The sequence below is a fragment of the Bos indicus x Bos taurus genome, chromosome 7 (assembly GCF_003369695.1).
Source record: "Bos indicus x Bos taurus breed Angus x Brahman F1 hybrid chromosome 7, Bos_hybrid_MaternalHap_v2.0, whole genome shotgun sequence".
Lineage (NCBI taxonomy): Eukaryota > Metazoa > Chordata > Mammalia > Artiodactyla > Bovidae > Bos > Bos indicus x Bos taurus.
Genome location: NC_040082.1, coordinates 14,055,466 through 14,067,990, shown reverse-complemented (window position 1 = coordinate 14,067,990; position 12,525 = coordinate 14,055,466). Strand labels below are relative to the sequence as shown.

Sequence of the window (12,525 nt, the reverse complement as noted above, 5' to 3'; positions counted from 1 at the left end):
AAGTGAGAGTGGCATTTGACAAAAAGAGTAGGAAAAATAGTAATGCCTCAGTGGAGGAATTGTGTGTGGGAGTGATAGGAAAGCATGCCATGAAGAAGGGGGTACGATTTGATAAGCAACACGGCAAGGGGACGTTGCCTCTTTTAATAATTGGAAATTAATTATATTGTTCCGGTGCCCCAGGCTTATGCAAGCGGGTGAGAAATGCAGGGGCACCGATTTTCTTGTCCTTTGTCTGTGAGGTGCTGTGCTGTCTGCAGAGGCTCCATTCATAAAAACAAGGGCACAGACACATGGAGAAACGTGTGGCTGCTCTTGTGCATCTGGGTGAACCCAGGAGAAGTGTTTCTCTGGTGGGAGCTTGGGCAGAAAAATCTACAAGGAGTGGGTAGGAGATGGAGCAGGCAGAGTGCTCCATACCTACTGAATGCCCCTGTTCTCTCTGTAAAAGGCAGTATTTACAGGGTTGCTGTAAAGCTTAAAATGGAAAATGCTCAGAACAGAGCTTCACGCATAGTAAGCACTAGAGGGTTAGCTATTATTTGTGGTTGGAGAAGGTGAAGGAAGAAAGGAAAGGGCATGATTATATGCTGGCACATTGCATCTTTGAAACTGACTGTTCCTAGGTTGGAAACCATATCATTAAATATTCTGAAAATAGTCTCAAGTCTGAAAATTCTCTAATTGTACACATTGGGCTATTTAATTTGTGTCTAAGATATGTGAAGAATTCAGAGATGGAAATGAGAAAACTCTTTTAATATCATTCACTGGTAAAGTCAAAGCTTCATAATAGCCAGAAAATAAAGGGAAGAAATACTACATGTCTCAAAATCTGGAAACACGGATGTTTGTCCAATTTTTCACTTTCTGATGAATGCTAATGGTAACAGACCTGCTGTTAGGAAAAACTACAGAAAGGAACTAATGCTTATTTCAAATTAATGTTAATAACTCTTATGCTTCGGGAAAGTAGAAATATTATAGTTCATTGCCCAGTTCAATTACCTAATATGAGGTAAGTCCTGACTGGAAAGACAGTCATTTGTCAGCAATAAGGGATCTTAAAAGTATGTCATAAATCTATCAGAAAAAAGAGCCCATTTTTTTATGCCTTACATGAGAAAAAATTCTAGCTGGGTAAAAATTTCCTTTGCCAAAAACTAAGACAAATTGGAAAGGCTACCATTTTAGGATAAACCAGTTAGAGGCTTTCAAGATGAGAAACATAGTTTCAAATCGATTCTCTGCCTCCATACAGATGGATTTATGGTATGTAATGTTTTAACATAATCTTTAACTATAAATTATTCTTAGCAGGTGATATTTTTAAATAAAATGAACAGCATTTTCTGTTCTAGTAATTCAATCACATATACCTTGTTTTTGTAAATGTGATCCCCTAGTTTTGTTGAGGAGAAACAGGAAAAGGATTTCCAAATAATTTAAGGAGCAAGCTCAAGGCATCTTACCAATTTGACATTCATGCAAAATTGGGTTCCTTTAGGTCTTGTGCTTGGCTTGGCAAACACCAGGACAGTGACCAACAGAGCCAGCTGTCTAAACATTTATAACCATTCTCAGGCTCTGACAAGTTCTGATCAGGCTAACGGAATCTTGCTGACACTGCTTATGTGTCGTGTACAACATGTAAGAAACTTGGGCCATGTCTTCTTTTCTGTAGACACTCTCTCAAAGGTAGCCACAACCACACACAGATATGAGACAGCCTAGAGTCTTGCTTTGTTCCCAGCATTAGTAGCTTTCTTTTAGTTATCCTCCAAAGTCAGTGCCTAGCTCCTGCAGCAGTTGGGCAGCTGATCATATTTCTTCTTTTGTTTCCTTTTTCTTTTCTTCTGATCTGGTCCCTGTTCTCCATCCTGAACACGTTTTCTAAGGGAATTAAATCTGTTGGGTTGTTTTACAAAATTAACCTCTTGGAAGACTCTCCAAAAAAAAAAAATTACATCATTCTTTTTGCTTTGATTTTCACCTTTAGAATTTAAAGTTGAGCTATAAATCATTTAGGGGAGAAATTGAAACAATACTTTTTTTATTGGAGGATAAGTGCTTTACAATGTTGTCTTGGTTTCTGACACACAACAACATGAATCAGTCATAATTGTATCTATCTGTCTAGTCAGGCTATGGTTTTTCCTGTGGTCATGTACAGATGTGAGAGTTGGACTGTGAAGAAAGCTGAGTGCCGAAGAATTGATGCTTTTGAACTGTGGTGTTGGAGAAGACTCTTGAGAGTCCCTTGGACTGCAAGGAGATCCAACCAGTCCATCCTAAAGGAGATCAGCCCTGGGATTTCTTTGGAAGGAATGATGCTAAAGCTGAAACTCCAGTACTTTGGCCACCTCATGCGAAGAGTTGACTCATTGGAGAGGACTCTGATGCTGGGAGGGATTGGGAGGAGGAGGAGAAGGGCACGACAGAGGATGAGATGGCTGGATGGCATCACTGACTCGATGGACGTGAGTCTGAGTGAACTCCGGGAGTTGGTGATGGACAGGGAGGCCTGGCTGCGATTCATGGGGTTGCAAAGAGTCAGACACGACTGAGCAACTGAACTGAACTGAATTGATCTATCTATCTATATATATATCCCCTCCCTTGTGAGCCTCCCTCCCGCCTCCTAGCTGACCCTCTAGGAGCTCCAGAGCTCCAGAGCTCCAGGCCAGGCTCCTTGTGTTAAATGAAACTTTAAAAAAAAAAAAATCTTTGGAAGTACAAGTTAACTTTTTAAGAAGGTAATTTTTTAAGAGAGAGAATATTAAGGAACAAGATGGAATCACAAAGACAAAATAAAAGGTCATTAAATATACCACCATTAAACAGCAGCACTTGAACTCCCAAGCGTGGTTTTCATGTACATCATGGTTCAGATGATGTCATCCAATCACAAAAGCTACACAGACCTGAAACCTGATGTAATCCATTTAAGCAACTAGGAAGTATATATCTTTCCCACGTACCCCTGGGCATTGCATTTGCACTGTAAGTCAGAAAGAGAAAAACAAATATCCTATATTAACGCATGTATGTGGGATCTAGAAAAATAGAACAGAGGAACCTAGTTCCAGGGCAGGAATAGAGACACAGACGTGGAGAACAGATATGTGGACACAGCGAGAGAAGGGAAGGGAGCGTAGAATGGATGAACTGGTAGATTAGGCTTGACATAAATAGACGACCATGTGTAAAATAGATAGCTAGCGCGAATCTGCAATATAGCATAGGGAGCTCAGCTCGGTGCTCTGTGGTGACCTGCATAGGTGGGGTGGGGGTGGGTGGGGCTATATGGATACACATGGCTGATTCACTTGGTTGTACAGCAGAACCTAACACAACATTGTAAAGCAATTATATGCCAATTAAAAAAAAGAGAGAGAGACTTTGTATGACTGTTGACTTTAGATAACAACCAAAGATCCAAGAAAACAAAAAACAAACAAAAGAGCAAACACTGTTGCTTTGCCGACCAGTTCCGTTTAGTTAAAATGGTCAGATCTGTGCAAATGTGGCTTTAGGTATGTCACGAACTTTCCCCAGGTATAGTCATTATAAGAAAGCTATTCATGACCCTGCCACAGCTATTTAACTGGGTTTTTGTACACGGCGCAGACAGCTTGATGTACACAGCCTCTGGTGATTCAGAGTTGAGGGTAGACCGAGAGAATGAAAATAAGAACTGGCGATCTGAGTCACTGTGTCAGTGTGGTGGGATAATTTGGGCTGCTCTACCAAGGCCAGGGGCTTCCTGGGTGGCTCAGATGGTAACGAATCTGCCTGTAATGCAGGAGACCCGGGTTCGATTCCTGGGTTGGGAAGATCCACTGAAGGAAATGGCTACCCACTCCAGTACTCTTGCCTGGAGAATCTCATGGAAAGAGGACCCTGGCGGGCTACAGTCCACAGGGTCACAAAGAGTTAGACATGACTGAGTGATATCACAATACCAAGGTCAACCTGAGGCAGTGCTCTGGGGAAGTCATCTGAGGTGGCTGTGTTTATTTTCAGAACCCCTTCTTCTTCTTCTGAAGATGCACCCTCCTGTCTCACAGAGCTGTCAACTGAACCCTGTGTGCAATTAGGCTATGATTAAGGTGTCAATGGATGATGGCTTAGTAAGTCCCAGTACCATTTATTTCATCGTATTTCACCTGACAATGGGAAAAATCTTCCTCCTTTTGGAGAGGGAGAAAACCAGTGAATCAGCAACCAAAAAAGTCTGTTGTACACCTGCAAGGTGCCTGGCCCCGTGAGGGACGCCTCTGGTGGCTACACAGAAGTGCAACGTATGGCTTTGCCCTCCTGGGAGTCGCAACTGAGATGTGGAAAAAACATGCCAGCAAAACCATAATTCATGGGGCAGAGCCCTGTGAGAAAAACGGAAACTACACTATGCAGCCCGTAAGTGCCAAAGGAGTGGTGACTAAATGATGGGTTCCCACAGCTGTGTAATGGGATGGATCAAAATAGGGATCAACTGATTATCATCGCAGAGGAAGGGAAAAACAAAGCGAAACCATAATGCAAACAGGATTCCAAGGACACCAGAAAGAGAATGTAGAAAACGACAGGGACTGTAATAATTGCCTGTTTTATCATTATTAAACTTTCAGTAGGATTCTTTTTCCCCCCTTTTTCTTTTAAAATAGGAGTTTTAAAAACTACCTTGACAGATTAAACTGATGTGAGCATTTGAACATGGAAGAAAGGGAATAAGAGCCTTTGGGGTTAAAATGTCAATATGAAATGTATTCAATAAAGAAGATTCTTTTATGAAAGGCTTCTAAAGTTGTCTTACATTTCTTAAATCAATCTGTAGCACATAATCAGTAAAACCGTATCATTTAAACAGAAAAATCATAACTTAGAAACTCACCCTTGTGCAGCTGTATCCTATTATGGGCTGTAACTTAACACATGAGTTTCAGAGGTTGTTAAAGTTGAGCTCAGGCTAACAAATCTTAACTGTTAAAAAAAAAAGCCTATGGTGAGATGAGACTGCAGACCATGGAGAAGCAACAGACTTGATCACAGGATTGGTGTCAATCAATATTCTTTTTGATTTGTTAAATCTTATTTATATATTAAGAAATAAATGTATTAAGACAGATGTTGCCATTAAGTGATCAAAAAGCCTCTTCCTTTTTTTCCATTTTGAAAAATTTTCCTCTGACACTATTAGTATTTAAACTCTGCCAAATGTATCTTTACTGAAAAAAGGAGAACAGTGCTTATGTCACAGATAGCTGAACTGAAACCTGCATTTTTCTCTTGAAATAAGTCAAAATAAAAATAGTTGTATCCTACAATAAAGTAAAACTAGCATTTGAATTGGAGAAGGCGATGGCACCCCACTCCAGTACTCTTGCTTATGGATGGATGAGCCTGGTAGGCTGCAGTCCATGGGGTCGTGAAGAGTCAGACACGACTGAGCTACCTCACTTTCACTTTTCACTTTCATGCATTGGAGAAGGAAATGGCAACCCACTCCAGTGTTCTTGCCTGGAGAATCCCAGGGATGGGGGAGCCTGGTGGGCTGCCTCCGATGGGGTCGCACAGAGTCGGACACGACTGAAGTGACTTAGCAGCAACAGCAGCAGCAGCATTTGAATAGTCTTCTTCAGTAGAACAGGCATCCAGAGTTTAGATGCTAAAATTATCAGAGTTCAAATTATTGTAATTAAGATGTAGTCATTAATCCAAAATGAGCTAGCAAGAAGTAGAGGTTTTTGTTTTTTGTGTTTTAACCATGCTCTTTCCAGCACACTTTCTGTGATGGAATGCAACGCAATACGTGGAGGGCTTTTACTGCACAAGTGCCTTCATCTCTCACTTCCTATTCCATCCCTTTATGTGAAATGCAGAAACCATAAATGTATCATCAAATTTATAGATTTGAGATAACTATGCTAAAAAGCATGGGGCGGGGAAAATACTTGACTCTTGAGAATTTTTCTTCTCTTGCATTCTATACAGCCAGAATCACGATTACTAAGATATTTAAAAGGTCTATAGTCTGGTTCAATTTTTCCAAAGGGTAAAAATGTACTTTTTGAGGTATTCACCTAACTGGGATAAATATAAGCTTTCATACAGAAAAGTGTCTCCTCAAATGGAAGAGTTAACAAACTTCAAATACGTGACAAAGTTTTCTTCTCATTGTGCAATGTTTAGTAAAGGTTCCACCTAATTTGTTTTCATTGCAAAATTTTGGGGAACATTAGTGAAGTCTAACACATTACTTTATAAATCAGTGCTAGAAACCCACACATTCTCAGGGTTTCAGTGACAACTAAGATAGTTTGTAACTATCTGTTTGAGAAAGTTTGTCATAATTTTGGCTTTATTTAGTGACAGTGGTTTCTCCCTATAGGCATGTTTACATTTACAGCTCTTGTATCTTGCCTGAATGGGCAAAAGGACTCTTGCTGTAAAAAAGCTGCAATTCTCCCCAACTTAATATCAGGAAGTGTACCTTCAACAGATGTCAGTACAATCTTTTCCCCAATACAACATAATGCCCCATGCTTTCAGAACTAATCTAGCACCACTGTTAGCTCCAACAGCTCCCTGTTGCCTGCACTTGGGTGTGATTCCACCTGCCTTTGTAGCCTTGTCTCCACCTTCCCTGATGCGTCGTTCTTGTATTGCCTGATCTGCCTTTTGGCAAACTGTTCTCTCTCTTCAAAAATTCCCTTCCCCTCTCACTCTCCTGTTACATTGCCACTCAGATAAGCTTATTTAATGGACTCTCTCCAAATACCCAGAAAGGTCCATTTCAGTCCCACCTCTGTTTTCCTGACAGACACTGCCATGACCACACAAATGACGTGGCAATATAAGTCTTCTGAGAGGCAATGTCTTGTATCAGTTAAAGGTGAGAAGTTGGAATATAGAATTTGAATCCTGGCTGTATCATTTCATTAGGTGTGGCCTTGAGCAGGTTACCTTAAGCTCCAGCAACTTCACTTCTCTCACTATAAATCACAATAGTACCTACATTATTGACATGCTGTGAAGAATAAACATTCTTAGCATACTGTCTTAATCACAGGATGAGGACTTGACATCCTAGCATTACTAATGATGCATGAAGAAAGATCCCAAAGATGGCAGATAAGCTTATGATGCTCTTGCTATTTGAAGAGTTAACAGGATAGGATCTGAACGTGAAGACATCTTGAAATCAGGGGGTGGTGACTTCCTTTGGGCAAGCATGTGAGAATCTGTTAAACTATGGCCAACAGATAGTAAGCTTACACACAGACTCAAGACAGCTGACCAAGGCTGCTTTCAGGATAGCTCATCTTAGGTTGTGACGCATGACACAAGAAAAGAAATTGGATGTTGCATAAAGCCAAGAATGGAAGGCAACATGGACATATGCCTTACTTCCTCTGCACAGAGATTCTGCTGGGCGGTACAGACTCCTGGAGATACCTGTTACGAAGTGGAGACATTCAGGCAGTGGAGAACAGTCCCGTGCCAGCTTAGACGAACAAATGACAAATCGAGAGCCCACCTCATTTAAAATTTCTTTCCATTGTTTTTCATTTGAAACTCGAAATAGAGGAAAGGGGGAAAATGTCATGAAATTCATTTCCTTTCAGGAAAGAAAATAAACAAATTACAACTTTTGTCAGATGAACACCTTGCCTAACACAAACTAGAGATTCAGTGCAATAAAAAATGCCATGTGGAGGACCTCCTTGGCTGAGAAAAGCATTCATATTTTATTTCTTTAAATGAATATAACTATCCCCATGTGCATTGGTCCCAGACCAGAAAACTCTCTGGGTACTTTTCCTGAACAACTTAAAGAGAAAATTCAATTTACTTTTGCTTGTTTTTATACAAAATTGAAAGCCAAGTGAGGGCAACAAATTAATCAAATGTACCTCTCTTGTATTCTATGTTTCAGAAGAATAAAAAGAGAAAAAAAAAACTACCTTTGCATGTACAGAAGAGAAATTTAGAAAAACACATTTAAATGTTATTATTTTTCTATGCTCCCTTGTTCAACTGTGTATGGTTTCAAACATGATTGAACTGGCTTTTCATCTTGCAGGAAAGCAAGGCAGTAATTTTTCTTATGGAGTTGGCAGTGATGTGCTGAGGTGCTCAGTTCTTCCCTTCTGGCAGAAAAAGGCTGGCCTGGGGCGGGGGGAGAAGGAGCCAGGAGTGACTAGAGGAGAGGAGGCTGCTTAGAACCTGCTATTCAAGGCTGATGGGGACTTTTTACAGGCCGGGTAAAGCAGGCGTGCGGTGGTAGCGACTTACGGGTGTGCCAAAGAAAATGAGTCCATGTGCTAAACCCTGGCATGTGCATGGTAGCTTGCCAAGGCACGGCATAGGCCCTTGTGAAGTCTGCCTCGGCAAGTAAGTGAACCTGTTCCCATTTATTCCACGAGGATGGTGAGTGGTTGGATGTTTCGATAACATAAAAACCCCTGGCACAGAATTCTGCCATTTGGCTTCCTTTCATTTAGTCGTTTTTCAGATTAGAAACACCTGAAGGGAGAGGCTCAGTAGTTAAAATTCAAGCCTATTAAGCCTTGCGAGCAGAGTCGCAGAGTGGCAGCCCATTCTAGGGTAAGCAGGCAGTGCTCTCTGATTAAATTTAAGTTCAGTGTTAATAAACGAAGTGTGTGACACTTCTTTTCTTTGCTGCATAAAAGAGTTTCCACAAAGGCCTAGATGACAGGGCATAAGTTACGTTTTATTTGAACCTTTTTCTATCTTATTTTCTCTGGTAAACTGTAAACAGCTGCCGAGATTTAGTTGGATTCAGAAAGTGGTCCACATAATTTCAGATGAAGTTTCTTAAATTCACAATGAACTCAGTGAAACATTTTACCTCTATTTCTTTTTACTGTTTCCACTATCCAAACCCTCAGCGCAAGATCCCTGGTCCTCTACAATTAAAGTCGTAGCTCGAGAGCCCTTTTACCCTTCACTAGTGAATTCAGTGCTGTGATAGGAGATATGCAGTCTTTTCTTGCCTCTTCACTTAAAAAAACATGCCAAACCTGAATAGATTCCAGGCTAGACGGGAGGGGGTGGGGAGAGATTTTTGTTAGTTCTAACACAGCTATTGACACATGCTTGAAAATAGTATTTAAAAGCAAGCAAGAAAATTAGGAAACCAAGAGAACAAGAGAGAAATAAAGGAAGAAGGAAAAAAGAAAGAGCAGGTTTTTCACTTGATGCCTTAGAGGGCAAATTGGTTACAATTTAATTTCTAGGAAGAATATTTGGTAGAATAAAATTGCCTAACATTTCTTCATCACACATATGAGAAATATAAACTAAAAGGACATCTGGAAATGAACATTATTCAGCAATCAGAAAGCAAAAATCCAAACCATTGATGTTTTGATGGAGACAAACATATGAGATTCCCAAAGAAGAAAGCTGTAACTTATTGAAGTTAAAAAAAAAAAAAATTCCATATGCATTTTACCTTTTGGGCAGCTCCATAGCAAAGTTCTGTTTCAGAAGCCCTTTGTAATATGAACCCCACTGTAGATAAGATACAAGGCGAAGATAGTCTGTCTTGCAGCAGCAGGAAATCAAATTGGTTCCAGAAACAAAGTTACATGACAAATGGTTTAATAGTATTGCCAGAATTGGAAATCTTGATTGAATTATTTTTCATAATCATTAAAAAAAGATTTTGAAATAACTCTGCCATGCATAGTTGTTAGTTTGTGTGTGTGGCGGGGGGAGAAGCGTGTTGTTGCAGAGGTGGGAAGACATCTTATTTTATTGGCCTTTTAACGAAAGTGTTATCATTTGTTATCAAAATTTAAGAGCTCAGTGGTGATTTATTGTTAACTTTTGTTTGCAACAAAACATTTCAAACACAGTACCTTTTTAACAAAACTAATACATGGCATGGAGGACTAAACAGGTTTAAAAGGGGATATATCTTATTATCGTCTTCAAGTTATTTTTTGTTTTAATCCTAGTAGCAATCAGCTTTGATTTATTTTAAAGAGCATCTGGAAAAGTTCATCAAGTCTGAGGCGAGTCTTAGACTTTAGGACAGACTTCTAAACGGTTAGCAAGATGTATCATTGAAAAAAATAACCCAGCGACTGATACCCGTAGGTGAAATGAAATCATTCTCCTGACTGAAGTCAGGAACAAGTTAAATACCACTTAGACCACAGCACACGACTACAGAGATTTAGGAGAAAACATACTTAAATAAGATGTGACTAGACATTTAGGACTATTTTCTAAAAAAGTCAAAAAAAAACTTTTTCCCCTGCAGTACTTACAGTCTTTGAAGACCAGAGCCGGGTCTCTGTGAGGCAAGACTTGGGCAATGATGTGTCTCAGGGATTCCAAGGTTCTGTCCATCTTGTGTCTGCCTGTGCGAGCCTGCAGCACAGTGCCCTCATGCCTGGATTCTTGCAGCCCTGGTCTGAATTTGTGCAGCTCATTGATGCACAGGATTACCAAAGAATCTCTTTTAACATCTGCCAATCAGACATTTCCCAGAATCTAAAGACCCCTCAGGGGGCCCTCCTCCCAGGCTCACTTATCTTTGTTGTATGCTGAGCTAATTAGCTCTAAAGGCTGGCTGACAGGCGGGTTCCCATTGCTTCCTTCTGTTAAACACACCCACCTACAGGCTAGCTGGGGAAGCTCTCTAATCATGCGAACAGCCTTCCTCTCCAACCAGATTCTGCCTGAATGGTGTGCAGCTTTCCGACTTTGATATTTCTTTTGGTCGTTCATCTTCTGATGTGCTGTCTTCGGGTAAATAGAATCAGGGAGATGATTTCTCAAGAAAGTTTCCTTAGGAGCAAAGGAATTTCCAGCTTAGAATCCATATAATCTAAACTCTTCTTTGGTAAAGAAAAAGCACTATAAAGATTGTGGATGTAGCCAGGCTCTAGATCATGCTTTCAGTTTGAATTCAGGAGCATCTCTTTGGGAGCAAAGTGTTTAATTTTTTCATCCACCCAAATTATAGTCACTTTTGATGGGCAGTGGCAAGTAAAATTTCATAGTCTGTCTTTTGGCTTTGCCTGGGAACATTTGTTTCCCTCTTTATCCTTCGAGGCAAATCATTCTCAAGATTGATTTTAATGAATTCTGATATCATTCACTTCTCTTCATGATAACTTTTTATACTAAAAATTTCCGGAGAAGTAAAAGTATATGTTTCAAAGAATATAGGTGGTTATGAAAACATCTGAAGAAAACAAAGCTGCTTTTCTATTGAGGTCCTACACTGCTCACAACAATATTAAATAGTCTTTTCACAGGAGACATGTCATAGAATTCCACTGCAGTAATAAGGTTTTACACCAGATATAAAAGAACTGATTTCAGTGGCTGTAACCTACGTTAGTTGAAGGATTATTTAGGACTTCTTTACTTTTATTTAAAGTATTTTTCCAGGGTAGGCACAAGAGGTTGCTTTCCAATTTCCAGATTCCATCATCATGTTGTACCATACGATTAACTGAATGCAGTCCTTTAAAGACTATATACAATGTTTTCCATGTGATCAGTTTCTTCAGCTAGTTGGTAGAAGACGTGGGCTTAATAAAAGGAAACAGAAGGAATGAGACTAGAATAGTAATTCCTATTATAAGGACTGTCACTTAGTAAATCCCCACAGGAATATGTATATTCCACAAGGGCTGCCTCAGAGTGCAAAGATATTATAAAGAAAATCAATTGAAAGAAATCACACTTCACGTTAAGACACAGGTGTACTTTACATGTGCTGTAATACAAAATCTTCCATGTCTCTGCCATCTAGTTTATAATTTAAGAGAAACTAGATGGCTTGTAGATGAAAAACTATTAATATATTGATTGGACATGAAGTATAAATGAATGCATAATATTTTCAGTGTGATAACTGAATTGGAAACATTCCCATTGGAAGAACAAGAACAAGAACAACAAAAAGTACAGAATTCTCGGAGAAGACTGATAATCTAAAAGTAGAAAAATTAGAAATGATTAACGCTGGGATTTCAATCAATAATGGACTTTTCAATGGGATTAAATTCCAGTAGTACTCTAGATGTGTACGGTGGTGGAAGGAACACTGCATTTGGTATTACTATGATCTGGGATTTGATTTTTGTGACCTGTGTAACTTTGAGAAAGTCACTCATCTTCTTGGGACTTGGAATCCTCATCTAAAAAATTAGGGGTGTGTGCCAGACGCTCTCTTTTAGATCCAACATCTGTGACTCTATGGCTACATTGCAAATGAGCACAAATATTAACACACATTTTCTAAACTTCTGGAAAGTCATAGATTTATTTCCTAAAAGCTAGATTGTTTTCAAACAGATCACTTTTGTTTCCATAGTCAACTTCGTATCCCTTCATCAATAAAAAGGGACGCATATTCATAGGGTGAAATCAAAGGCACCATTAATGCTAACTAGAAGGAAGGTAAGCCTTTATTAAAACCTGTCTTCAACCTCCAAAGATTTTTCTAAAAAGGTAACCTATGAGAATCTGCTT

At 39.6% G+C, this 12,525-nt stretch overlaps 1 protein-coding gene across 1 annotated transcript in view; it reads right to left on the bottom strand.

Annotated features, from left to right (window-relative positions):
* LIX1 (limb and CNS expressed 1) overlaps positions 1–10,755 on the bottom strand; it is a 55,842-nt gene extending 45,087 nt beyond the window's left edge. The window contains exon 1 of the mRNA XM_027545539.1: positions 10,305–10,755. Within this exon, the coding sequence (XP_027401340.1) occupies positions 10,305–10,386 (82 nt within the window). The 5' untranslated portion in view covers positions 10,387–10,755. The remainder of the gene's footprint in view (positions 1–10,304) is intronic.
* Between the last annotated feature and the right edge of the window lie 1,770 nt (positions 10,756–12,525).